General features: G+C 43.0%; 2 protein-coding genes across 6 annotated transcripts in view; one reads left to right on the forward strand and one right to left on the reverse strand.

Annotated features, from left to right (window-relative positions):
• The window catches only part of LOC132211130 (ubiquitin-conjugating enzyme E2 R2-like), a 920,533-nt gene that overhangs the window by 518,641 nt on the left and 374,905 nt on the right, over nucleotides 1-26,987 (reverse strand). The window contains exon 3 of one of the 2 annotated variants that reach the window (XR_009447418.1): nucleotides 13,363-13,379. The exons of the other annotated variant lie outside the window; for it this stretch is intronic. The gene's annotated coding sequence lies outside the window, so the exon portion shown is untranslated. Of the gene's footprint in view, nucleotides 1-13,362; nucleotides 13,380-26,987 lie in introns of those variants that run through there. 2 annotated transcript variants of the gene reach the window in all.
• HBP1 (HMG-box transcription factor 1) overlaps nucleotides 14,958-26,987 on the forward strand; it is a 34,345-nt gene continuing 22,315 nt past the window's right edge. The window contains exons 1-3 of one of the 4 annotated variants that reach the window (XM_059655695.1): nucleotides 14,958-15,060; nucleotides 23,574-23,757; nucleotides 25,897-26,125. In XM_059655695.1, the coding sequence (XP_059511678.1) occupies nucleotides 15,046-15,060; nucleotides 23,574-23,757; nucleotides 25,897-26,125 (428 nt within the window). In that variant the 5' untranslated portion in view covers nucleotides 14,958-15,045. Of the gene's footprint in view, nucleotides 15,061-15,086; nucleotides 15,218-21,126; nucleotides 21,730-23,573; nucleotides 23,758-25,896; nucleotides 26,126-26,987 lie in introns of those variants that run through there. The other 3 variants (XM_059655697.1, XM_059655696.1, XM_059655694.1) reach the window with 3 other exon arrangements.

Genomic DNA, 26,987 nt, shown 5'->3' on the forward strand with positions numbered 1-26,987 from the left:
TAATCCTGCGACCTTTTGGTGGGTAGGCCAACGCTCTAACCACTGAGCACACTAGCCAGGTCTCCCCTTAATTATTTTAAATAACTATAAAGTATGTGTATATGCTTCCTGCATATCCATATGAACTAGGGCTTGGTGCGTATATTTTAACATAAATAAATACAACCTGTGACACAAGTTGTATTTGAGTTACTGTTCTACACTTGTAGGTAGCAGACCATTTACTATGCTCAAAAATGCTGCCAGTGAAACATGGTGCATGAAACAAGGGACTATGCATTTTACTGAAATATGTAAGATTAAGTGCTGAGTCCTTTTCCTTTCTAAGCATCTTTAAAATAATGATATAATTTGCCCTACTTTTCTCAAGAAATGTTACGTCTCTGGCAAGGATTAGATGACCTTTGGCATTCTTAAAGAAAATAATGTGTAAGCCTAGAGGAGTAAATAATAAATCTGGATAAGCCAAGGCTTTGTTCAATAACTGAAGAAGGGATTCTGATATTTATCTATGTTAATACCTAGAATGATTAATACATGACGGAGAAATAGAATTATGGATTTCAAGATGGTGAAGTCGATGGAAGCTATACTCACCTCCCAAGACCAAACTGGAATTACAACTAAATTAAAGAACAGCCATCCTGAATAACCAACTGAAGGCTAGCTGAAGAGAAGTGCTATAACCAAGGATTTACAGAAGCCACATCGAGACTGGTAGAAAGGGTGGAGATGTGAAAAGGGCTGGCCGTGCTCCCAAGGGCAGGAGTTGAGGTTCTGGAGGATATCTCAGCTGTGTGTGTGTGGTTCCCCTGAGAAGTGTGGGGTCTCAACCCCATCCTGGCTCCGCAGTCCAGAGCACCATAGCCAGGAAGAGATGCCCACATAGTATCCTATGTGAAAAGCAGCAGGGTTTCTGTCCATCAGGGAGAGACAGAGTCCACTGGAGACACAGGCACCTCGTAAAGTGCCAACATAAAATTTCGTTCGCAGTCACCCGGGGCTCCGGCAGAGCGAGGGCAGAGTGTACTAGAGTCATCTGAGGAGAGGGGTTTGTGCTCTGGGGCAGGAGCTAAGGTGACATTGGCCAGGATCCCTGTGCTAAGTCATTCACCTATATCACAGATTCCAACTTTTTTGGGTGGAGCACTGTAGTCCCTGTGGCATCAGCCGGGGGAAAGCAATAGCTCCGCACTCTGGAAGCCCACTTGCCCCACCCTGGGGAGTTTAGGCCCCGCTGAGAAGTCAGTAGCGTTGGCCAGTGGGTAGAGTTCTGGGCAGACTTAGCGGGTGTCGGTGACAGCTGTGTGGCTTTGAGGTGGGGGCCGTTCCACCCACTTTCCCTTGAACCTGACTGACACATCTCCCTCATGGGAGATCCATGTGTGCCCGCATCCCAACTCTGCCAGAGGCTCTTTCAGTGGCTGAGTCTAACAAACAGCCAGCAGGTAGAGGCAAGCAAAGACAGATCTTGTAGGGGTGCCTGGGGGCTTTTGCTGAACTGCCCCCCAGGTGTGGTGCTGGTAAAAGCTGACCTTAGTGCACAGGTTGGTCCTTCCTGCCTGCATCCAAGCCCAGCTATCAGTGGCCCCACTCTCTTGACTCTTGGTGGCTCCACCCTACTGAAGTCTGGGCAGAAGAATCCAGGACAGACGGAGTTGTGTGGCTCTCGGGTAGGGGTCACACACACCAACTTCCCCCAAACCTCACAGGCACCTCCCACTCTCTTGACTCCAAGGGGCCCCTCCCTGCTGAGATCAGGCTACTGATAGAATCTGGGACAGGGACTGAGTTGCATGGCTCTGGGATGGGAAATTTTCCTGTCACATGCCCGACCAGTACAAAGCCTTCCCTTCACAAGGTCAAATCTTGGTCTCCTTAGGCCTGATAAACTCTGCTAGCCTCACCTTGATGACTCTGAGACGCTGCAATACCACAAAGGGGTGTGAGCACCTAGCAGGTAGCAGCTAGACTTGGTATACACCCTGGGACATTTGGGCCTTAGACCCAGCCCTGGCACAAGATTGAACCCATCTGCTTCTGGAGAATACCTTTCACCCTACTTAGTGACTCACTGAGAGCCTATTGCATGCAACACGAGTACTGCCAGAGGCTCTTCCAGTGACTGACCTATCAGGCAGCTGGCAGGCAGAGAATGGTAGAGGCAGACCTCAGGGTTCCTAGGGACCTTTGCTGACCTGCCCCAGGTACAGTGCTTCTAAAAGCAAACTTGATGCACAGCTTGATCCTTCTTACGCACACCTAGGCCCATCAGAGGCCGCCACAAACTGGATCGCTTTGTAGCTCCAAACAATCCCCAGGGTCAGTCACAGGCAGTGTCTGACACTCATCTGCCCCAGAGATGACCCTCCCAATCAGCCCCCAAACCAGCACACCCAGTGGACAACTTCAGACAATATCAGAGCAGGATCCAATTAGCTTCACAAGCAGCTTATCTAAATAGAGATCTTGGCAGGCACCAGACCCTGCTGAGGCAAATACTGCTCTGAGTGGCCAGCACCTATACAACAGCTCATAAACTGTGGTCAGGATTGATCCTCACAGTCAGCCAAACTTGAGGATCACACACAAATGGGCCAATAGCAATCAAGACTCAATTACAACAGGAGGGCTCACATAACCCACACAAAGGACATTCCTGGAGCACTCAGTGCAGGTGATCAAACAGATTGTGCCATGAGGTCCCACAGGACACATACTACATAAGGCCACCCTCCCAAGACTATGAGGCATAGGGGATCTACCTAACACATAGAAACAAACACGAAGAGGCAGCCAAAATGGGGAGACAAACGTGCACCAAAGGAAAGAACAGGAGAAATCTCCAAAAAAAAAGCTAGATCAAAACAATGGTTATATGAATACTCAAGGAACGTAGAGAAAGAATAGATGAGAACTTAACCAAAGAGAGAGTAAACATAAAAATGGACATAGAAACCATAAAAAGAACCAATCAGAAATAAAGAATACACTAGAAGGAATGAACAGGTTGGATAAAGCAAGGAATTAAATCAGCAATTTGGAAGACAAGGTTGAAGAAAATACCCAATCAAAGCAGCAAAAAGAAAAAAGAATTTTAAAAAGTGAAGTTATTTATAGCCAGGATGGTGGCATAAGTAAACAAGGTATTCACCTCATCCAAAACCACAACTAAAACTATGCAATCAAATCACAATAAAAATTACAACTAAACTCGAGAACAACCATCATTCAGAACTGCCAGAAATCCAGCTGAATGGAAGGTCCTACAACTATAGAATTAAAGAAGAAGCCACATAGAAACTGGTAGGAAAGGCAGAGATGCAGAATGGGCTCATCACACACCACAGGTGGCAGATAAATGTCAGGAGGGATATCTCAGCTGTGGCAGTCCCCCCTGAGGAGCGAGGGATCCTAGTCCCACACCAGGCCCACCAGCCCAGGGTGCCAGTGCCAGGAAGAGAAGCCCCCATAACTTCTGGCTGTGAAAACCAGTGGGGATTGAGGCTAAGGAAGACTGACGCTGCTACAGTCCCAGGCGGTTCCTCTTAAAGGACTCACACCCCCTGAACTCCATTATGGAGGCAGCAGCTTGAAAAGCATGAGAGATATACAGAGAGGAACTGAATTGTTTGGCATCGGTGGGGGGAGAGCTGGGGAACAGCTTTTTCCCAGACAAAAGTGCCCGTGGAAGCCACTGTTCCTTTGATGAGCCTTTCCCCACAGAATCAGCCTACGGGCACCATATCTGAGTTTCCATCAACCTGGCTCACACTGCCCCTCGCTGGTGATTCCTGAGGCTCCTCTCCACCCAACTTTCAAGCCCACCCAAGCTGATTCCAGTGGCTTTCCCATATGAATGGCTTGTCTTGGCTCATGTTTTAGATTTTCTTAAAATCTCTCAAACAAGCAGCATCTAGCTTCAGCAGGCCCCATATCTCTTGCTAAGTGGCTCCAGACCTGGCACTAGTAGCAACTGGCCTTTGTTTATAGCTTGGCCTTGCCTGGGCACCTCCAAGCCAAGCACAAGCAGCAGCTATATGCAAATGGCTTTGTAGCGTATGCAGGGTGGCCCCAGGCGGAACACAGGCAGTGGCTGGCCTTGGCCTGCACCTCCCAGGTGGCCTGAGAACCAGTGCATCCAGGAGATAGCTTCATACCAGGTCGAAGCACCACCACCCAACTACCTCCACAAAAGACACACTCAAGGAGCAAGCTCAGTGGGCACCAGAGCCCTGCTGAAGTAAGCCTTGCTCTATGTGGTGGGCCAATACATCTGATAAGGGGTTAGTATCCAAAATTTATAAAGAACTTATAAAAGCACCAAAAAATAAAAATAAAACAATCCTATTAAAAAATGGGCAGCCCAGCCGATGTGGCTCAGTAGTTGTGCATCGACCTATGAACCAGGAGGTCAGAGTTCGATTCCCAGTCAGGGTACATGCCTGGGTGGTGGACTCAATCACCAGTAGAAGGCAGCCAATCAATGATTCTCATCATTGATGTTTCTATCTCTCTCTCCCTCTCTCAGAAAGCAATACAAATATATATATATATATATTTTTAAATGGACAAAGGACCTGAATAGACACTTCTACAAAAAGGACGGATGGCTGATATATGAAAAGATGCTCAACGTAACTAATCAAGGATTAAATACAAATTAAAACCACAATGATATATCACCTCACACCTGTCAGAATGGCTACCATCAATAAATCAACAACCAAGTGTTGGCGAGGATGTAGAAAGCTAAGCTTTCCACTATATCTCATAGGTTGACACTCAACCATTTACACAACTGAATACGACTCAACCATAAAATAGGAAATCTTCCCCTGTGGGACAGCATGGATAGACCTGGAAAATTATATAAGTGAAACAAGCCAGTCAGAGAAAGACAAATACCATATGATTTCACTTATCCAATGAAAAAAACAAGCTAACAAACAAAACAGAAATAGACTCATAGCTGTCAGAGAAGATAAGATGAGGAGGCTGGGTGATGCTCTAACCAACTGAGCCACACGAGCCAGGGCTAAACTAATTGTTTTATTTATTTACTAGGGGCCTGGTGCACGAAATTCGTGCACTGGGTGTGTGTGTGGGGGGGAGTGTCCCTCAGCCCAGCCTGCCCCCTCTCACATACTGGGAGCCCTCAGGGGTTGACCCCCATCACCCTCCAATCGCAGGATCGGCCCCTTGCCCAGGCCTGACGCCTCTGGCCTAGGCGTCCGGCCCGGGCAGCGGGGACCCGCAGCTGCAGCGGCCCCACGCTCGTGGGCTTCGCTTTAGGCCCAGGCAAGGGACCCCTAGCTCCCGGGACTGCCAGCTTCGACCGTGTCCAGCTCCCATCCCTGGCTCCACCCCTACTTCCTGCTATCACTGGCCAGGGCGGCAAAGGCACCTGATTCTCCAATCATGGCTGGGGGGCAGGGCAAAGGCGGCTCTTAGCTCCCCCCTGGGTTTCTGATCACTGTCAGTGGCAGGGGGCTTCTTCCTGCTTTCCCTTTCGCCTCCCTGCATTGTGCCTACATATGCAAATTAACCACCATCTTGTTGGCAGTTAACTGCCAATCTTAGTTGGCAGTTAATTTGCATATAGCCCTGATTAGCCAATGAAAAGGGTAGCTCGTATGCCAATTACCATTTTTCTCTTTTATTAGTGTTGATTTTTATATATTTTTATTGATTTCAGAGAGGAAAGGAGAGGGAGAGGGATAGAAACATCAATGATGAGAACCATTGATTGGCTTCCTCTTGCACACCCCACACTGGGGATTGAACCTGCAACCTGGGCATATGCCCTGACTGGGAATGGAACCGTGACCTTCTGGTTCATAGGTCGACACTCAACCACTGAGCATGCCGGCTGGGCTAAACTGTTTTAAACGTCAGTTTTATTATGGAAACATCCAAAGAACAGATAAAAATTAATTATGTCTGAAAAAACTGTGGTACATATATACACTTTTACTTGGCCATAAAAAATAATGAAATATTACCATCTGCAACAGCATGGATGGACCTAGAGAGCATTATGCTAAGTGAAGTAAGTCAGTCAGAGAAAGACAAATACCACATTACCTCACTTATATGTGGAATCTAAATAACAAAATAAATGAACAAACAAAATTGAAACCAACTCATGGATACAGAGAATAGATGGATGGATGGTTGCCAGGGGGGAAGGGGTTTGGTGAAGGACTGGGTGAAAAGGTGAAGAGATTAAGAAGTACAAATTGGTAGTTAGTTACAAAACAGTCATGGGTGGCGGGGTGAGGTGGGGTGAGGAATGGAAAGCACTGTATAGGGAATATAATCAATAATATTGTAACAACTGTGTGGTGCCGGCTGGGTATTAGAAATATCAAGGGAGCACTTTGTGATGTGTATGATTGTCTGACCATTGTGCTGTACACTTGAAACTAATACAAAGTATTGAATGTAATCTGTAAATAAAAAATAACAAAAGTTAATTTCCATAAAAAATTAATTACATATACCTGTTATAGAGAAAAAGTAGAATTTACATATGTGAAGATTTCCAAGGAGATCTTACTAGTTTTGTTCTTTGATCTTTGCTCTGGTTTAGGAGTTGGCTGGTTTTGTAATGCTCACTCAGGAATTGGTGACGATGATGTTAAATATACATAATGCACTAATGTGGTCATTAGCTTTTCAAAAAAGTCAGAAGATAGTGATACTGTTGTAATGAGCTAATTATTAATAAGAAAGACTCAAAGGGAATGTCAGACATTAGAGGTACGTCATTTAGGCAGCTTCACCAGGAAGCTGTAATTTCACACTTCCCAGGGAACACTGGCCTATTCCTTGCAAAATATTAGGGTAAGGAATCCAACAAAGGGAAAATAGATACATGCCCAGTAAAATTGGAGTGAGATAGGGAAGACACTTTCCTGTCAGTCACATCTGGGGACAGTGATGGTTGGCCAGAACGGGCATGGCCACTGCAAGCACGTGAAAATTGGGAATACATAATCCCCTAAACACAGGAATTCACTCTCTTGTGCTCTTGTTGTGTGGCTCTTGACTATTGGCACTCTTGCATTCACTTGTATGGCCCACAGCCCTGGAGATCCCACATGCCATGGACTAATGGAGCGAGGAAACACAAGCTAGACTAGCTAAACTGGACTGGACCTGGTTACAACATGGAAATTCTAGACACTGACTGATTTTCTCTCTACCTGAGGCCCCAGCTACACTTCTTTTATGAGTAGACTAAAGGGTGTGATTCTACAGAAATAAAGCTTTCTACTCTATCTCATCCCCCTGTGGGGGCCTCTGGAAATGCTTATTTCAGCGGTACCCCAAGAACCCCACTTCCACTAGCAACCAGGGGAGACACAAGCCCCTCTCAATAACAGTCCTATAGGACAGCCGTCGCCAACCCTGGAATATTTTTCCCATTGATTTTTAGAGGAAAATGGAAGGGGATGGGGGTGAGGGGAGAGAGGGAGAGAGAGAGAGAGAGAGAGAGAGAGAGAGAGAGAGAGAGAGAGAGAGAGAGAGAAACATAGTCCAGTTGTTGCCAGAAAGGGGACCTGGCCCTTGGTGGGTCAGCCTAGGGCCAGCTGGTAGTGTGTGGGTTCTTGACTTCTTGCAGGAAAAATTTCACAACAGGAGTTCAGGTGAATTTTATTTTATTTTTTAAATATTTTTATTGATTTCAGAGAGAAAGGGAGAGGGAGGGAGAGATAGAAACATCAATAATGAAAGAGAATCATCGATTAGCTGCCTCCTGCATGCTCCCCACTGGGGATTGAGCCCGCAACCTAGGCATGTGCCCTGACCACGGAATCGAACCGTGACCTCCTGGTTCATATGTTGACGCTCAACCACTGAGCCATGCCGACCGGGCCAGGAGAATTTCCGAGGAAGTTTATTAAAGCTGGGGACAGAGAAACAAGAAAGGGCTGGGGAAATGGGCCTAGGCTGGTCTGCTTTGGCTCACTAAGAAGTCAGAGACAAGAGGGCCTTGGAAACAGGTTCAGAGGGATTGTCTGGGACGAACTGCTCCCATGGCTGCTCTGGTTGCAAGCCTCATGGGGTTCTTTAGAGTTTAGGAGATGCATGCCTATGGGGGAAGCCAGGGGTGGAGGAGGTGAGGTGTGCTGGGTTCTTCATCTTGAGGTTCTTTACCCAAGAATATTTTTTCCCATTGATTTTCAGAGGAAAATAGAAGAGGGTGGGGAGAGAGAGAAGAGAGAAACATTGATGTGAGAGAGACACATTGATTGGTTGTCTCCGACACACGCCCCAACCAGGGATCAAATCTCAAATCTGCAACCCAGGTACATGCCCTTGAGTCTGCAACCTAGGTATGTGCCCTTGACCAGGAATTGAACCCGGGACCCTCTGCCAACGCTCAAATTACTGAGCCATGCTGGCCTGGCCTGGCTCCGTGAGAATTCTAATGCTGATATTTAATGAGTTGTGTCTGAACTATCAGAATTTTGCTCTTATATTCAATGACTTGGGAAAAAAATGAATATGTGAAAACACCTTTGTATCCTTATCTATTAGCAAAGTGATCAACAAATAATGGGAACTAAATAAAATATTTTTGAATGAATAAATAGAAACAACTTTATAAGTGCTATTAAAAGATAAAGTATTACTTATAATAACATATAATATCTTGATCTGAGGTTAAAGTTATGCTTCCTGGGACAGGCCAGTAAGCCAGGCGGAGTGAAATAGGGAAATGGAGACAAATAGCTGAACAAACTGGTCAGCAATTGACAGCAGATACCGAAGGTCACCTCCTTAGAGATAACATCTAGGCCTCAGCTATATTCCAGCTCCAGACCCAGAAAAGCAACAAAACCAGGTGGGCGACACCAGGATCAGCTGCAATGACTATAACCTCTGCCCTGACACTGAGCAATCAGTGAAGACCACACCTAGAACACTGATGACTATCCGGCAAAACCCTTCCCTGAGACCTCCCCTAAGATTCCCGCTACAGGAGAGAAACCAAAGCCTCAAGACAAAGGACCCAGTGGGTGCTCTCCCTCTGGGAAGCAGTCCCTGCCCTTCCTTTCCCCTCCTTTCCCACAGGCATGCACCTCCTAAACTCTAAGGAACCCCATGAGGCATGCAACCTGGGGAGCAATGGGCAGCAGCAGCTGGTCACAGGCTATCCCCTGACCCTGTCCCCAAGGTCCCCTTTTCTCTGACTTCCTGGAGAGCGAGGGCAGCCCAGCCTAGGCTGTCCTGTTGTTTCTTCGATGCTAAGCCCTTTCTTGTTTTACATCCCCAGCTTTAATAAATGTTCCCTCATAGTCATCTGGACTCATGTTGTGAAATTTTTCCTGCACGCATTCAGGAACTCACACACTACAGGCTGGCCCTGGCAGACCAGCCAAAGATCCCCTTTCCAATGACATTCCCATCACAGTGCCTATCAATAAGAATATCTCCAGTAAGGCTCTTACAGGTACTCGGTTTGTGTGCCCCATGCGTCTAAGATAGGCCAGTATTCAGTACATCAGAATTTGGAGTAAAGAAGCTCAAGAGGATGAGAGAACCAATACTCAAATCCATCTTAAGAGAGCTCAAAATTCAGGCTTCTTATATATCAAGGGAAGAGTGGATATCTATAGCTGGAGCTTTTAGCCTGAAGGCCACAGAGAGAGGAAGTATTTCACCCCCTTACAAAGCTTTCAGTAAAACTTAGCAGAAAAAACTTTTATTTTTTTTTATTTTTTTTTAATTAAATCTTTATTGTTCAGATTATTACATTTGTTCCTCTTTTTTTTCCCCCCATAACTCCCTTCCTCCCAGTTCCCACCCCACCCTCCGCCCTCACTCCCCACCCACTGTCCTCATCCATAGGTGCACGATTTTTGTCCAGTCTCTTCCCGAATCTCCCACACCCCTTTCTCCCCCAAGAATAGTCAGTCCATTCCCTTTGTATGTCCCTGATTCTACTATAATCAACAGTTCATTCTGTTCATCAGATTATTTATTCACTTGATTCTTAGATTCACTTGTTGATAGATGCATATTTGTTGTTCATAATTTGTATCTTTACCTTTTTCTTCCTCTTCCTCTTCCTCTTCTTAAAGGATACCTTTCAGCATTTCATATAATCCTGGTTTGGTGGTGATGAACTCCTTTAGCTTTTCCTTATCTGTGAAGCTCTTTATATGACCTTCAGTTCTGAATGATAGCTTTGCTGGATAAAGTAATCTTGGTTGTAGGTTCTTGGTATTCATCACTTTGAATATTTCTTGCCATTCCCTTCTGGCCTGCAAAGTTTCTGTTGAGAAATCAGCTGACAGTCGTATGGGTATTCCCTTGTAGGTAACTCGGTTTCTTTCTCTTGCTGCTTTTAAGATTCTCTCTTTGTCTTTTGCTCTTGGCATTTTAATTATGATGTGTCTTGGTGTGGTCCTCTTTGGATTCCTTTTGTTTGGGGTTCTCCGCGCTTCTTGGACCTGTAAGTCCATTTCTTTCACCAGGTGGGGGAAGTTTTCTGTCATTATTTCTTCAAATAGGTTTTCAATATCTTGCTCTCTCTCATCTTCTGGCACCCCTATAATTCTGATGTTGGTACGCTTGAAGCTGTCCCAGAGGCTCCTTACACTATCCTCGCATTTTTGGATTCTTTTTTCATTTTGCTTTTCCGGTTGGATGTTTTTTGCTTCCTCGCATTTCAAATCATTGACTTGATTCTTGCGCTCCTCTGGTCTGCTGTCGGGCGTCTGTATAATATTCATTATTTCAGTCCGTGTATGCTTAATTTCTAGTTGGTTCCCCAATATAGCATCGAGGGTCTCATTAGTTTTCTTGTAGATCTCATTAAGTTTATCGGCGGCTTCTAAACAGTTCTTGAGAGACCTTAAAAGTGTGGTTCTGAACTCTATATCTTCCTTTGACAATTTTGTCCTGTTTCTTTGTCTCCGCATTTTGTTATGCTTCCTTGGTGCACCCCCTAGTGGTCTTTGTTCGCAGTCTTATAGTTAAACCTTGATTGTTGTAGCTAATCCCAGGGAGGGTTTGACCTCCAGGCCAAGTGGCTATGAGAATCAGCTGTGTCAGCAGTGAGAGAACTTCTGTCCTCTAGGGAGGTGCTAATCTAGCCTTTGCCTGAGGCTATCCGGCAAATGCCTCTGTGCAGGGCTTGGGCAGGGCGGGTCGCACAGGATCAACAGGGTGGGCCGGAGAGAGCAGTTATGGCGGCTCTCAGTCCTGTCCCAAGGGGCTCTGCCTCTCTGAGTCCCAGCACCCGCTGCAAAGCTCAGAGAGAAAGCTGCACTCGCTCTGACTGAAGCCAGACAGTCCTGCTTCTCCCATTTGAGTCTGGGTCCCTAAAGACTCACCTGTATCTGGAGCTCAGAGTCTGCGACTCCCTCCCGATTGAAAACGCCAACCGCGCCCTCTGCCGCCAGCCCGCTCCACGCACTCCGCACCTCAGAATTTGACTTGAGCACTGCGCCTCCTCTGAGTGTCCGTATGCGTTTCTCTTTCCTCCTAGTTGTACGACTTCCACTCAGCCAGCGTTCCTGTGGTTCTGGGTGATGTCCGTTCCGTCTTTTAGTTTTACTTTTGAAGTAGTTGTTCAAAGCAGCAAACTCCGGCGTTAACCTATGCCGCCATCTTGGTTCTCCTCAAGAAAAAACTTTTAAAGTAAGGGGGGAGGGGAAGGTTTTTAATTTCATGGAGGGAGTTAGACATAAACATCTCAGGTTTTAATTTTAAATGGTGAAGTGAATTCTATGGGTTTTTCTTTTTATTAAGAAATTTAACACTGGAGTTTATATTTTCTTCTTTTTAAAAATATGTTTTTATTGATTTCAGAGAGGAACGGAGAGGGAGAGAGATAGAAACATCAATGATGACAGAGAATCATTGATTGGTTGCCTCCTGCACGCCCCCTACTGGGGATTGAGCCAGTAACCTAGGCAGCTGCCCTTGACCAGAATGGAACCTGGGACCCTTCAGTCTGCAGGCCAACACTCTATCCCAGCCGTGGGCAAACTACGGCCTGCGGGCCAGATCCGGCCTGTTTGAAATGAATAAAACTAAAAAAAAAAAGACCATACCCTTTTATGTAATGATGTTCACTTTGAATTTATATTAGTTCACACAAACACTCCATCCATGCTTTTGTTCCGGCCCTCCCGTCCAGTTTAAGAACCCATTGTGGCCCTCGAGTCAAAAAGTTTGCCCACCCCTGCTCTATCCACTGAGCCAAACCAGCTAGGGCTGGAGTTTATATTTTCAATTCTAAAGCACAATGAACTTCTACTGAAAAAACCAGAAGAGGAAGAAAATAAGGATATACAGAATTGCATGGACACAGAGTTCTTTTTTGGTTCACGCTCTTAACCTCTGAATGATGATACATTCAAATCCTGTCCTTTTTCCTCAGGGGAAAAGTCTGGCATTTTTTTGGCCCTCTGAATTATTTTCAAAAAAATATATGTTTGATTACTATTTGTGAATACAGAAAATAAACCTCTGATCACATGGTAGGAAGGACTATTTTATAAATAATTCACTTTACGAATTCAAACAGGTGTCAGTGTAAGATAAATCCAAACCTGTAAGAATTCTCATGTGTTTATTTGAGCCAAACTGATGACAACTGCTGGGAAGCAAAATCTCAAAGGACTGAGAAAATGCTCCAGAGAATGCACCTTATTTTACATATTACAGTCACAGGAGGAGGCGAGAGGGGGGCTCACATGAAATTACTCGTAATTGGTGACAGATTAGGGTGGTGGGAGAAAGCAAAGGAGATGAGTGTGCGGGGGAATCTCTGAAATTGGATAAAAGGTAAGAAAAAAACAAAAAAACGGCTGGCATGGCTCTATGGTTGAGCATCGACCTATGAACCAGGAGGTCACGGTTCGATTCCCGGTCAGGGCACATGCCTGGGTTGCTGGCTTGATCCCCAGTGAGGGGCATGCAGGAGGCAGCCCCTCAATGATTCTCTGTCATCATTGATGTTTCTATCTATCTTTCCCACTCCCTTCCTCTCTGAAATCAATAAAAATATGTATATTTTTTAAAAGGTAAAATGAATAGACATCTTCTTTTAGATGGGTGGGTATAAAATAGCTAACAGTAAACAATCACCATGAAGGGATTTGTGGTCTCTGCTCTGGTGGTTGTGCTCTGATGGGTGGGAGTTGGGGAGCAGGGGGAAATTAGTCATTCCAAAGGTATATTTTCTGCGTTGTGAAAAGACAATAGAGAGGCTTAGTTAAGGTAAAGATTGACCTTTATCAGTTAAGATGTGGGTCTAGGACATGCCTACCTTCCAAGACCTGCTTTTTGCTAGAAAGTTTTAGTTTCAGCCCATGCTATGTGGTTACTTTAGATCTCGGAGTTTGTAAGGCCTGCCATGCTGGCCTCCCCTGAGCTTGTCAGATTTGTATGTGGCCCTTTTTTTGGTCCACACAAGGAATCCCTAAAAGAATTTGAAAACCCTTTTCAACATATGAGTGTAATTTTGGGTTTCTTGATTTGTTATGTGGCTTTCAGGCAGATCTAAAATGTCAAGAAATGTAATTAATTAATAAAGAAATAATTAGCTATGATTTCAGGTTCTTTTCAAACGTTTGACTTTACTGATTTCTTGCTAATGTTGTTTTCCTCCTCTTAAACTTTAAGCATACATACAATGATCTAAAAATATGAAACCTAAAGCACAGCTTAAACGATTAAACACTAAAGGTTCAGAGGGAAAAGGCTTTATAGTGGCTTCATAATGTGAATGGTAAACACATCAATTATATAGTAGCTGTGATGGCTAGCCATGTTTGAAGTGAAGGTTACTGTAAAGCAGAGAAGCCATCCTCTGGGAGTCAGGCAGAGCATTAGTAATTTAAGGAGGAATTCCTAGTGGAAAGACATTCTTTCAACAATGGGAAGCCATAGGGAGAGGGGGAAATGGTTATCAAAAACTCACCAGAGAAACTTAGATAATGATTTACAAATTATATCAGTTTAAGTCACATGATACTCCTCTGTATTACCGTAACCAATGAGCAAGCTGATCGATATGGAAAACACCGTTTTGACTTCCCTCAATTTCAAAGCAAATAGTAATCGCCCTCGCCCGCCACCCCTTTTACACCTTTGTAAATTCTCCAGACCCTAAGCTTCTCTCTCAACCGCCCATTCCCAAATCTTGCAGTGCCTGGCATAGAGCCGCAACAAACCTTGGTAGTGTACTAGCACTGAGTTGGCAAAGAAATCTTAAAGTTACTGTCTTGGGAGAGACGAAGGAAGGCTCAGAATAAAGAAAATCTAGTTTTTTCCGCGGGAGCCTAGCACCACCTTTATAGTCCCCATTATGACTGGGACCGAGATTTGTGGGTGAGTAGGTCCCTCCTGAGGCCGCACTGCTTCCGCTCGTGTGGAGTCATCTCCTTCCCCTAGCGCTGAAACAATGCCTTGGCCAGCTGCCAAACTTTGAGCAACGAGCCCCTTTGGCTGTTTGCGGCCGGAACGGGTGCTGCGAGAGACTAGAGCCGTTCTGAGTGCTAGGACGGGACCAGAGTAAGAGAAAGGGCCAAAGCTTTAAAACACTCCCTTCCTCCGCCTCCTCCCTTTTGTCCCAGACACCAAAACAAACCAGCTGATACACGTGTCCCTATGACTCTTGTTTACTATCAAGACGGCGCTGTACGAGCACCTCTGGGATATGTAGTCCGACCGGTTCCTCCGGAGCGCTGGTTCCCAGAGGTACGAAGCCAAGGCTAAGACTACAAACCCAAAATCCATTTCGGGTGCAAAGTTTGGCGTTGGTCCCCGGAGTCTCCGCAGCAATCCAATCCGAAGCGCTCGTTCTAGTGACTGACATGCCATCTCCTCCAGTAAACACAACACAAAAGTCAATACAAGCCCGCCCCCCGAGACAGGCCAAGGTATCACCCAATGGGGAAACGGAAAGATTGAACGGCAGTTCTGCAGACCAGTAAGAGGGCGAAAGAGCTGGGCGGAGGCTCAACCCCCAGGGGGTTGAGGGGAGGGGGAAGACGAAGCTTGAAAGACTTGGTAATGGCGACGGGTTTGGTAAGTAGGAAAGTTTCGGTTGAGGCGTAAGAGCGGCGGCGGGAGCAGTAAGGTACGCCGGGAGGCAGGCGTCAGTCGGAGAGAGGTTACGCGAGCTGCTGGCGGTGTTGTCGCGGCCAGGACCGCCCTCGCCGGGGCTGCCCGCACTCCGCGGCGGGTTTGTTGTCTTCCACTTCGGGAGAGGGTGGGGGTGGGGAAGGGAGGGGCAGGATCCCGAGGGGAGCAGACGGCCGGGGGAGCTCGGGTCCGTGATCCTCGACTTCCAGAGGCTGCCCTCACGGTGGAGACCATGAACCATCCAGTCACTGCCCGTGAAAGACCTACGGGACCTGCGTCCCCCGCGAGCTCACCTGGGCTTCGCGGCCGCGCGGCTCGGGGAGCGGGGTGGGCTCGGGCTCGGGGGCGGGGGCGGGGAAGAGTTGGTGAGGACTTTGCTCCGAGCCGGGTAGCGCGGTGGGCGGCCCGATCGGGTGCGGATACGGGGCGGCCCTGGGCCGGGGAACCGGCCGACGCGGCGCCGGGGCTGCTCAGGAAAGTTTGACTTCAACTCCCCGCGCGTGGGCGGAGGGCCGGAGGTTGGCCCGTGGTGGGGACCGGCCGGGGACGGGGGACCCCAGTGAGGCGCAGCCTCCTTCCGGTGCGAGGGGAGCGCGATCCGAGCTGGGGAGCTCGCGGAGCCGCAGGGCCCCCGGGCTCATTGTTACGCAGTTCGAATGAATGGGCTCCGCGGCGCGTGCGCGGTGGGGCTGAGCGCAGGGGAAAAACAAGCCTCTCGTCCTGGCTGCGGTCACATGATGGGGGAGGGGAGCGGGGCGCGATGAATGGCGAAAGCGGGTGGGGGATGGACTTGGCGTGAACCTGCGGGCGCTGCCTCTGCGCGACCGAGTACCGGGACTTGGCAGGCGATCCCAGTCTCCGCCTTCCAACCCAGGCCGCTGCCCCGGGCCGATTAAAACAACAGAAAAGGAATCCTGGCGAAGTCGGCCGCGGGGGCCCGGTGGTTTGCAGCTTGGTTGAACGCCGCACGCTGTCTAGGGGATTTCACTCGCTTCTGTGCATTACATAATATGTAGAGTTCATTCTTAGGAAGTTTTCAGGAAGAATCGTTTTTAAAAGGAGCACTGACAGCTGGGCAGTACTCAAGAGTTTTTAGCTGAGGGGGCCACTGATGGGTAAAACAAAAACAAAACGGGGGTGTGTGTGTGTGTGTTGATAGGAGTAATTGTTAGAGCCCCACCAATAATCCCAGCGAGGTGCTGTAGATTTACGTGGCCATCTAAGGAAGCTGTAACAGTTGTTCCAAACTGGTCTTGAAGTTATAGTTAACTTTTGAGAATGGAGATAATTTTAACATTGTGAATACAATGTTTCTATTCTTTAACTTTACTAATCTACATTTATAATGTACTCCTAGAACTTTTGATCTTTGCCCTTTTTTGTTGCTATTTTCTTTTGCTTTACTTCTCTAACCAAGAGTGGTGAAGGGATTAGCCAAAGAACATATGGCCGGAGTGAAGGGGGGGTGCCAGGCTGGGTGGAGGAGGGCAAAGTGCGGGGAGGATGGGGACATAGTAATAGTGCCAACAATAAAAATAAGGTTAAAAAAAATAAATAAAATGTTGATGCTCAAAAAAAAAAAAGACTGTTAGGATCTTCTGTTCAGTTTCCTTGACTAAGCTACCCAGTTATTGCTGGATTTGCAATATTTGGCAAGTTTTAAGGAAATTTGAATAATATTCAAAAGAATTAAATCCACTCAAGTGTTGAGGTACTTCATACTTTTGAGGAAGCCACTTTACAGCAAAATATTGCTGTTTATTCTAACTTGACTAATACATTATTTATAGAATGAAAATTTGATTTCACTTTCTAGTCCATGCCCATTACCTTTTCTTCCTGCCTGGAAAATCCTTCTTCCCCTTTGTTCACTTCTCAAACTTTGTTCATTTCTATATACGTATATTAAAAGGTCAAAAGGTTACCTTCTACTGGGATTTCCCTGCACACGTCTCCATAATTTTCCATGCTTCACAGTTGCCTGCCTCTCAGACTTCAAACATCGTACTTTCACTTTAAAGAATGGTGGTCTCCACTGTATTTTCATTTCCTTGGGCTCTTGTCACTGTCCAAGTGCTCAGTAGAGGAGGCATATATAGCTTGGGCTTAATGAATGAATAAATTGCTAGGCACTGAAGATTTCCTGGAGAGGAGAATTGCAAGCTGGTGTCTTATATTTGTTTCTGTTTGAAATGAAGATATCAGTATGTTTTTTTCCTATCATAAATTACAAGATACTGCCATGTTAATGAGATGCATTTTGCATATATTTTGAGCATGAAAATAAATATTTACGTAGAATGAAAATATAAATTACAATAAATTTAAAAACTTTAAAGCTGACACAGATACCTTATATATCACAAAGTTCAGGAAAAATGATATTCTTTGTTAACTGCCTGATGCATCAGTAATATTCTCTTCATATTTTGCATGTACTTTGGTGCTTCAAATAATTTATACTATCATTTTCCATAGAAACTAGAAAAATAATTTTCTAATGTAGTTGTGAATTTTTTGGTTATTGATAGTTGCTTAGAAAATACTCTTTCACAAGTTGTTACAGGTAATGTAAAATGTTTTAAGGTTACAATCAAGTTTAGGAAAACAAGTTTCAAATACGAAGTTTATATTATTTCAATTGACAGTCCTCTTTTAAACAGGTTTGTGCATGGCTTCTTGTAGTGGTGTATTATGGTTTTCTGTTATCCTCACCAATATCAGCATTTTGTGTCAGATCAGAATTCGTAAGAATTTGTATAGATGTCATTTGGCACTGTCCAGCAAAGGGAAGGAGTCAGTCTGGGTATCAGTGACTGATGAGATACAAGAGTGCATGTGGGATGCAGTATCTTTTATACCTACAGTTATTATGATAGGCAGATAGGTGCTGGTCCCATCTATCTATCTATCTACTATATATATAAAAGCCCAGTGACTGAACCGTGGAATGACCAGAACAACTGGTCGACCAGTCGCTATGACACACACTGACCACCAGGGGGCAGACGCTCAAAACAGGAGCTGCCCCGTGGTGGTCAGTGCACTCCCACAGGGGGAGCGCTGCTCAGCTGACTGGGATGAGTTACTGCTCCTGCAGCGGGAGCAGCCACTAGCAGGCCCAGGGTGAGGCCGAGTGTCTGCACCTATCAAATACCTGAGGCCGTCCAGACCCTGGCCTGACCCCACCAGCTGGTGCAGGCCCTCTCAGGTGTGTTCCAGAACAGTGGTCGCCAACCTTTCGGGCCTCACAGACTATCAGTGGTCTGTGGACCACCGGTTGGCGACTGCTGTTCTAGAAAGAGTGCAGGGAGCTGGCATAGGTGGATGGCAAGAGAGGACGTGACTGGATCCCCCAGGGAGGCGGTCCTGATGGCTGAGGATCCTGGAGCACAGCTGCCCTGAACATCCTCGATGGTGTCACCAACCTGGCATCACATATCAAGGACATTCACCAAGTGGCTTTGGGGTGCAAAGCTCTCCGCCAGGTTCCTCCAGGACACAGAGCACACCTTTACCCAAGACATGACCCCAAAATATCACCTCAGACTAATTTCCTTATTCAGCAGCCACTTAGAGGGCAGGTCCACAGTTGCTGGGCTGAGTGGTGCTCCCACAGCGGGCCAGTCTCTGCAGGCCACGCCCCCCATCAGTGCACGAATCCATGCACTGGGCCTCTAGTTTACAAATAAGAAAACTGAGGCGTAGAGGTTCAATTCTTGAGTCATATAGGTAGTAAGTGATATTCTATAGTGTATTTTACCCACTGCTGGGTTGTGGTCCCCCCTTTTTTTCCTTAGCACAATGGCAAACAAGTTGTAGAAACATTTCTTTGAAATCTTTTGTTTAAAGTTATTATAGAAGAATTGCATTAAGGCCTCCAACTACTTTTGGTGTGGGAAGTTGTACTTAATATAGTTTGTTATAGAGGCTCATTTTATTTTTTTTTTAAATATATTTTTATTGATTTCAGAGAGAGGAAGGGAAAGAAACATCAATGATGAGAGGATCATTGAAGGGCTGCCTCCTTCACGCCCCCTGCTGGGGATCGAGGCCACAAGCTATGCATGTGCCCTGACCAGGAGTCAAACCCTGACCTGGAGTGCTAAGCCACACCTGCAGGGTTGGAGGATCATTTTAGCTGGAATTATGCAATTCACTTAAAATACCTCAGTTGTCATGCTAGTGAAATAAATTCATTGCAAATTACCTTCTCTTCACCCTTTGCTCCAAACAGTTTGAGTTTGGTATAGAGTTCTTCAGGATTAAGGGAAGGCATATAGGAGCTCCTTTCTGTGAAATCCATAGTGGATGGAAAGGAAAGGATTCAGGGAAGAATAGGCACTTGAACGTAGTAGTCTAACTTGTGTTGGTCTATATCTTTTGTCATTTTTCTCATTTCTTTTAAAAAAGAATAAGGTCTCATTTAGAGTCTGTATAAGATCAGATAAATTATGTGGAAATGCTCTGCAGGGAGTAGGTAGGCATTTAGTAAAACTTATTCCCTTCTTTTTCATTTACTGAGAGTTATTTCATTTTTTAAAAATTGATTTCAGAGAGGAAGGGAGAGCGGGAGAGATAAAAACATCAATGATGAGAGAATCCTTGATCAGCTACCTCCTGCATGCTCTCTACTGGGGATTGAACCAGGAATCGAACCATAACCTGGTTCATAGATCAACACTTAACCACTGAGCCATGCCAGGTGGGCTAGACTTAGTTATCTAGTCCTCGTTTCCTTTCCTCTTACCTTATTTGTGGATATGTACTTCTGAAAGTTTGCTAAACAAAAACAGTCGGGTTTTCCCAATCCCACCCAGTAAAAATTTGTAATACTGAAAATGACATTTCAAAGTACAGCTGCTGGAGAGCTTTACTCTTCCCTTTTGAGAATCAGTGATCTAATGAATAGATGACATGTGAATCCTATAATACCAAAGCAGTATGCAAAAGTATGAATGAACAATAGGACTAGCTCTACCAGGAAATATTTGAAAGTGGAGCTTGTTTATCAGAATGAATGTCTAATTGGTATGTATGTGAGGGAGTATTTTTAAATATGGACTTTTTAGATATTCCTTTACTGTTTCAAGGGCTTGTTTCCCCCAAATAATTTGACAAAAATAATGAGAGCCCAAAACTTACATTTGCGTTCGTGTATTTAATTATCACACTAGGTCTGTGAGATAAGTAGAGGTACTGCAATCTAAGGTTAAGTGACCTACCTAAGGCGACAAAACCTAAAAGAGTGAAACTCATGTCTGTTGATTAAGTCTAGGCTCCCAGTTACTATATAGGAGGTTTACAGTAGGAAAACCTCCATTATTCAAGATCAACTTTTGATAGCCCGTAACCATGAGGTACAAACACATAGAACTCAAGTTCCCCAAGTATTTATTTGGGTCCTTTTATTATTTGTAGGTAGCTCTGCTTTGAAATTAATTTTTTTTCAACTTTAAGGAATAGTGTGATGGGATATTGGTAGATAACTAAGGCTGGGTGCTAAAGAAATGATAGTTGCAAGGAGGTAGTATTAATGTATTATATATACATGGTGAATGGTGGACACTGCAGGACCTGCAGATAGGAGAAATCTATCTGGGAGAATGAGAAAATCAGAGAGCTCTGCAGAGCGAGGGGGAAGGCAGACAAACTGCAACACTGCTTCTGTGGACTCCAAGAACAGCACTGTTCTATACAGTGAAGGATAGCTCTAAGGAAATATGTATGTGTAGGACAACATCTGAATTTCATTATAAAGGTAAAAGGAAATTTTCAAGTTTAAGATTAAAGGTGGGGCTGACTTAGATCACATCTGTATGTAAAGAACTCATAGAATGACTAGTTCTTCTCATGCCTTAGGCATTAGTAAGGAATCTGAAACTACCAATTACCTTTTTTTTAAAAAAACTTTTATTGATTTCAGAGAGAAAGGGAGAGAGAGAAACATCAATGATGAGGAGAGAGAATCATTGATCAGCTGCCTCCTTGACTGGAATTGAACCCAGGAACCTTCAGTCTGCAGGCTGACACTATCCACTGAGCCAGACCAGCTAGGGCTAAAACAATATTTTTAAAGAAGGAAGTCATTTCACATTATTTTCACTCGCTTTGTTTCAGTTCATCCTTACAACTACTCTAAGGGGAAAGTTGGGCAGGTCTCATTAACCCTATTTTACATATGAAGATACTGAGTTATTGAGAAGCTCATTCACTTAGGTTGTATTTAGTAAGTGCTCAAGCTGGAATCAAAACCCATGTTTTCTTACACCTAACCCAGTGCCCTTTTCACTACTCCATAGTACATCAGACAGTTGATATTGAGTAAGGCTCTAAAGCAGTGCCCAGGATATGGGTCATTTGTGAGGCATGCAGGCTGAAAGCATCCAAAATAGCATATTAGAAAATAAAGGTAATAGGAAGTTTGGTTATATATGTCAAGAACCTTAGGAAAATTGTTAGTTGCCAGCCACCAATTAATCTGTCTGTAGGAATCTAAAGAAATATGCAGATGTAAGCAGAAACTTAAAAAAAAAAAGCAAATGAAATGTTATTTAAAAGAGTGAAGAAACTGGGAACAACATGTTCAGTAATAGGAGGAATAAGTACATGGTGAATGATGTATGTTATTTATTAAAAATAGATGTTTGAAAAAAGTAGATGATACAAGAAAATGCTTATGAACTTGTGTTAAGGAAAAGTATATGAAGAAAAATTTGATCTTAGGTCTCTGCTTGTAAAAGATAAGTCAGATAATACACCAACGTTTTAACAGTATCTAAATCTGGTTTGTGGAATTGGAAGTAATTATTTTATTTTACTTTTTAAAAAAATGCTTTTAAATTTTTGCCAAGATGATTGTGTGTAGTCAGAAAAAAATATTTCATAATTTAAAAGATTATGAAAAAGCCTTTGTAGAAAATATTTGTCAGTATTGCCAGTGATTTTTGGTGAGTATGTCATGACTTAGAAAACTCTGATCTAAATATTAAACATTTAAACATCTTTTCACATCACTTTTTCATTAGCTGGGTTGGGGTAGTTTTATTGACTTTTAACAGCAATGTATTTTATTTATTTTGAGGGGAAAACATTTTTTTGTGTATTTTGTATTAGCTCAGAACTTTTTTAAAGAAAAGATTTGGAGTAGAACCTGAGAAATCAGGAAATCTTCCTGCTACTGTCACTCATCCTAAAAAACTAATTTGATCATGTCCAAAGGTTACTCTCATAACAAAATTTAGTTGGTAGACTTCCTTGAGAAATTATTTAGGTGTGTTATCCTGTATTATTTTCTTCCTTGTAATGATTTTGTGGCCTTGAGATGAAGGTAGATTTACTATGAATTTAGCTAAATCTCACAAGATTAGCATTCATTTTTTTAGAAATAATAGCCTATTCAGAAGGGCAGGTATCTTTTATTATGGCTAGGTCCCAAATTCACATTAAGAAGACATAAGAACTTATTTGTTTGTTTAATCCTCACCAAGGATATTTTTTCCATTGATTTTTTTAAAGAGAGTGGAAGAGAGGGGGAGAGACAGATAGAGAAATATTAATGTGAGAGAGACACATCGATTGGTTGCCTCTCCCGTAGGTGCCCTTGACCGGAATAGAACCCGGGACCCTTCAGTCTGAGGGCGGACACTCTGTCCCCAGAGCCAAACCGGCTAGGGCCGTGGTCGGCAAACTGCGGCTTGCGAGCCACATGCGGCTCTTTGGCCCCTTGAGTGTGGCTCTTCCTAAGCCTTAGGGGTACCCTAATTAAGTTAATAACAATGTACCTACCTGTATAGTTTAAGTTTAAAAAATTTGGCTCTCAAAAGAAATTCCAATCGTTGTACTGTTGATATTTGGCTCTGTTGACTAATGAGTTTGCTGACCACTGGTAGGGCAAGAACATTTTTTATGAGACTTACGATATATGGCCATTTTAAGAAACTCATCTGAAATGTTCTTTAGGCAATATAATTTTAAGTATGTTAAACTTGTTTACTTTTAGAAGATGAGGAAAAAATAATGAATACAGTAAATAGAGAAATTAAAATAGAATCTTTAAAATAAAAAAGTTCTTCTAGTCTTTGAATTTAAGTGAGGAGTTAATTTTGTTTTACATTTGAAGATACAAGTTTAAAAAAGGTTTTGCTGGTCTCAATATTGGTATCTGAAAGAGATACTTGATGAAAAAACTGCTTTTATTCTTTGGAAGAAAGGACTTTTATACATTCAATATATTATTAATCCTTTGGGATTTGGGTATAATTTCGTGCTAACTACATGGATGTATGGCAAGATATCATGGAGTCATGTTGACCTAAAGGATTTGATAGTGATACAAATAGCAATGTATAGATTAAGTTAAAGGTACATGTGATGTCTCTGATTGATTTTCTGTTTATATAATTTCCATATCACATGATTTGACATTTTTTCCTTGCCTTATTTTTATTTTGAAGTCGGAGCACCATAACATGGTGTGGGAAGTGAAGACAAATCAGATGCCTAATGCAGTACAGAAACTCCTGTTGGTAATGGATAAGAGAGCTTCAGGAATGAATGACTCATTGGAGTTGCTGCAGTGCAATGAAAATTTGCCATCCTCACCCGGCTATAACTCCTGTGATGAACACATGGAGCTTGGTAAACAAAATTAAAAAGTTTTTAGGGATGTCATGGAAATTTAGATTAATTTTCATGTTTTAACCTACCTGGAACTGCTAAAAAGTATGTGAAATTTTGTACATTAGTTTTCAATGTTAAATATTACTTAAAACCAACATAAATGTGAGCTATTTATGGTTATCATAGAGACTAGTTTACAAATTACTAACCTGCTTTGCTTTGTGGGTAAAAATTGGGCTGTTAAACACCTTAGGAAATCCCTGCTCTGTGGCTTTTCAAAAAGTATTTTAAAACATCCCCACGAGCTCAGTAAATTATGCTTGGCCGCTCTTCATGGCTGGTTTGTTAGTATGATGGGGACAGTACAGAGGATCCTTGAAGCTTGAGGGTCTGATATTTGTGGTTATTAGTACTGCTGAGCTATTGAAAGGTATGTGACCTGTAGAAATGTGTAGGTTTGTTGAGGTATGATTTTGAATTGTATTGTTTTGAAGTGTTGAAGAGTAAACAGCTAATGAGTAACCTTGGCTTGCTGCCAGCTTTTCAGCTTGGCTTTGTCCCCATTTAATATGTAGTTTTCCTTAATATTCACAAAACCCCCAAGAAGATGTGATTATTCTCATTTTACACAAGATGAAATAGAGGAGATTATATGCTGGAATGCTGTGGGAATTTGGAGATTCTGAAGGTCTTGGGATATAACCAGTTTGAATACCAAGAGTTTAATTGAGTAGTGGTTACTGTTGAGCAAAGACCATTATAATCAGGTAATTGATTCTCTACCATCACATTTTATTTATTTTTTAAAGATTTTTAATTTATTTTTAGAGAGAGAGGAAAGGAGAGGGAGAGGGAGAGAGACAGAAAAATCGATCTGAGTGACAAACACCGATGTGAAAGGAAACATCAGTCTGCTGCTTCCTGCATATCCCCTACTGGGGATGGAGCCTGCAATCAGGGCATGTGCCCTGACCAGGAATCACACCTGCGACCTTTCTGTGTGTGGGCCAACGCTCTAACCATTGAGAAACACTGTCCAGGGCAAAAATTAACTCTTTATAGTAAAAAAGAAGTGATGGTCAAAGAATGATGTTGGTAATGAGGAAAGGGAAGTGGCTATACCAGAATGAGAATTATAGGGTGGGGTTATCTCAAATTGATATGATATTTTGGCTGCTTCTAAATAAGTTATTTTAGTTTTAGTAGACTATCTGGGGTATTTGCCTGGATAGGAGCTTATGTGTAGAAACATTTTATAGTGACAGTTTAGGAAAACTTCCAAGACTAGAAGAGTTTCATGACATATATTAAAGGGAACCAATAGATCTATGGAGTGTGTAGGTGTGTATTTCATAGACACTTTCTAAGGCCTGCACGATGCTTTTTCTCTATATAGTACATTTTTTACTGAATATTTTAGAATTATATATTTTTTAGAATTTTGAATAATGTTCATAGCCTTGGTGTGTACATGAGTATTACTTGGGTAGTATTTCTAGTCTTCTTTCTTAGGGAGTAAAAGTACCATGAAGTACCTTTGGGGAACACATTTACACATTTACAGGAAAAATAACCAATAAATATTACTGAGTTCAGAATTTCTCAGTAAAAAAAATAAATTGGCCTATATAAAATTAAGTAAGTAGTACCTAAAAATTTATATGGTTTTTGTCTTTAAAAATTATTTTCACTATTGCAGTGATCTTGTATAACAGATTAATAAAAGTATGTGAACAGTAAGTACATATATACACACATAAAATGCCTTTTTCCTCAATGTGTTCATATAAAAATGTCTCAATAGTATATAGATTAGTCCTCAGTGAAGTATAAAAAATTGAAGGGAAAAATCAGGAAGCACAAACCTTGTTTTTCCAATCTATGAACAGTTGTAATTACATGTTTAGGTAGTGAAGTCACTAGTACATTTACATTCATTGGATTCACTTTTCTATTAAGCTCTGTTGACCCTTAATGTACTTGGTGGCATTTTTAAAAATTGAAACTTGTTTCATACAAAAACCCCCCACATTTTGAACTTATACTTTCCCTCACAAAATTAATTAGTTAAATTTGAGGACTTCTCTTCCAATTGTAACTATAGTATTGCCCGGTATTAGTACGTTCCTTTTTATAATTTTGAGTGTGTGTTTGCAGATGACCTTCCTGAACTTCAGGCTGTTCAAAGTGATCCTACCCAATCTGCCATATACCAGCTAAATTCAGATGTTTCACATCAAGAATATCCGAGACCATCTTGGAACCAAAATACCTCAGACATATCAGAAAGTACTTACCGTGAAAATGAGGTGGATTGGCTAACAGAATTAGCAAATATTGCCACCAGTCCACAAAGTCCACTTATGCAGTGCTCATTTTACAACAGGTAAGAATGCTGTATTTGTATTGAAAACCTCTATCATTACAAATGTGGCCATTATTTTTTTCTAGTATTAAAAGTAATGCTATTAATCATTTAATGAATGGTTTGCTTAAGTTAGGATTTAAGTAAAGTCATTAGAATTAAGCTTCTTGTCTTATAAAGATCAAAGAGCTATTTTACTCAGTAATATTTTTCACTCTGAGAATTAGATAAAAGTGATACGAAAACAGCAGAGTGAAGAATATTTGCAAGTGTTTCAAAGGCACCAGAAAATAAATCAGACCAGGAAATACTTTTATTATGCTATATTTCTACTTATTGGAATGAAAATTGTAGTTGTCCAAAGAACTGTAATTATAATAAACACCAGAGGCCCGGTGCACAAATTCCTGCACGGGAGGGGTATGGCCAGCCTGCCCTTATCGTGCTGGCTGGGGGGAGGGGCCAAGGCAGTTGGCCAGCCGGCCCCGCCCTCTGGTCAAACTCACAGTCGAGGGGACAATTTGCATATTGGCTTTTATTATATAGCATTATATTTTAAAGCTTTTATCAATCTTGAGTTCAGTTTCTTTTTTGTTGAGGTTTATTTTCTTCTAGGGTATGTGGCCTTATGTGATTTATCTGTTTTCTAATAATAAAATTAGCTAATCTTAAAATCTTCAACTTATAAAACTGGGCTCCCAATTGGTGAAAACCACTGTTTCATATACTCAGCTTAGGATTTAAAAGGCGAAAGATTTATGTGATCTGAAGAGAAACCAGAGCATACAGCTTAGGATTTAAGAAAATGTGTTATGGTACTATGGAAGCTTTCAAGCAATATTCCTAGAGAGACCCTAAGTGGATAATATTTTATTAATTATCT

This window comes from Myotis daubentonii, chromosome 10 (genome assembly GCF_963259705.1).
Source record: "Myotis daubentonii chromosome 10, mMyoDau2.1, whole genome shotgun sequence".
In the NCBI taxonomy this organism is placed as follows: Eukaryota; Metazoa; Chordata; class Mammalia; order Chiroptera; family Vespertilionidae; genus Myotis; species Myotis daubentonii.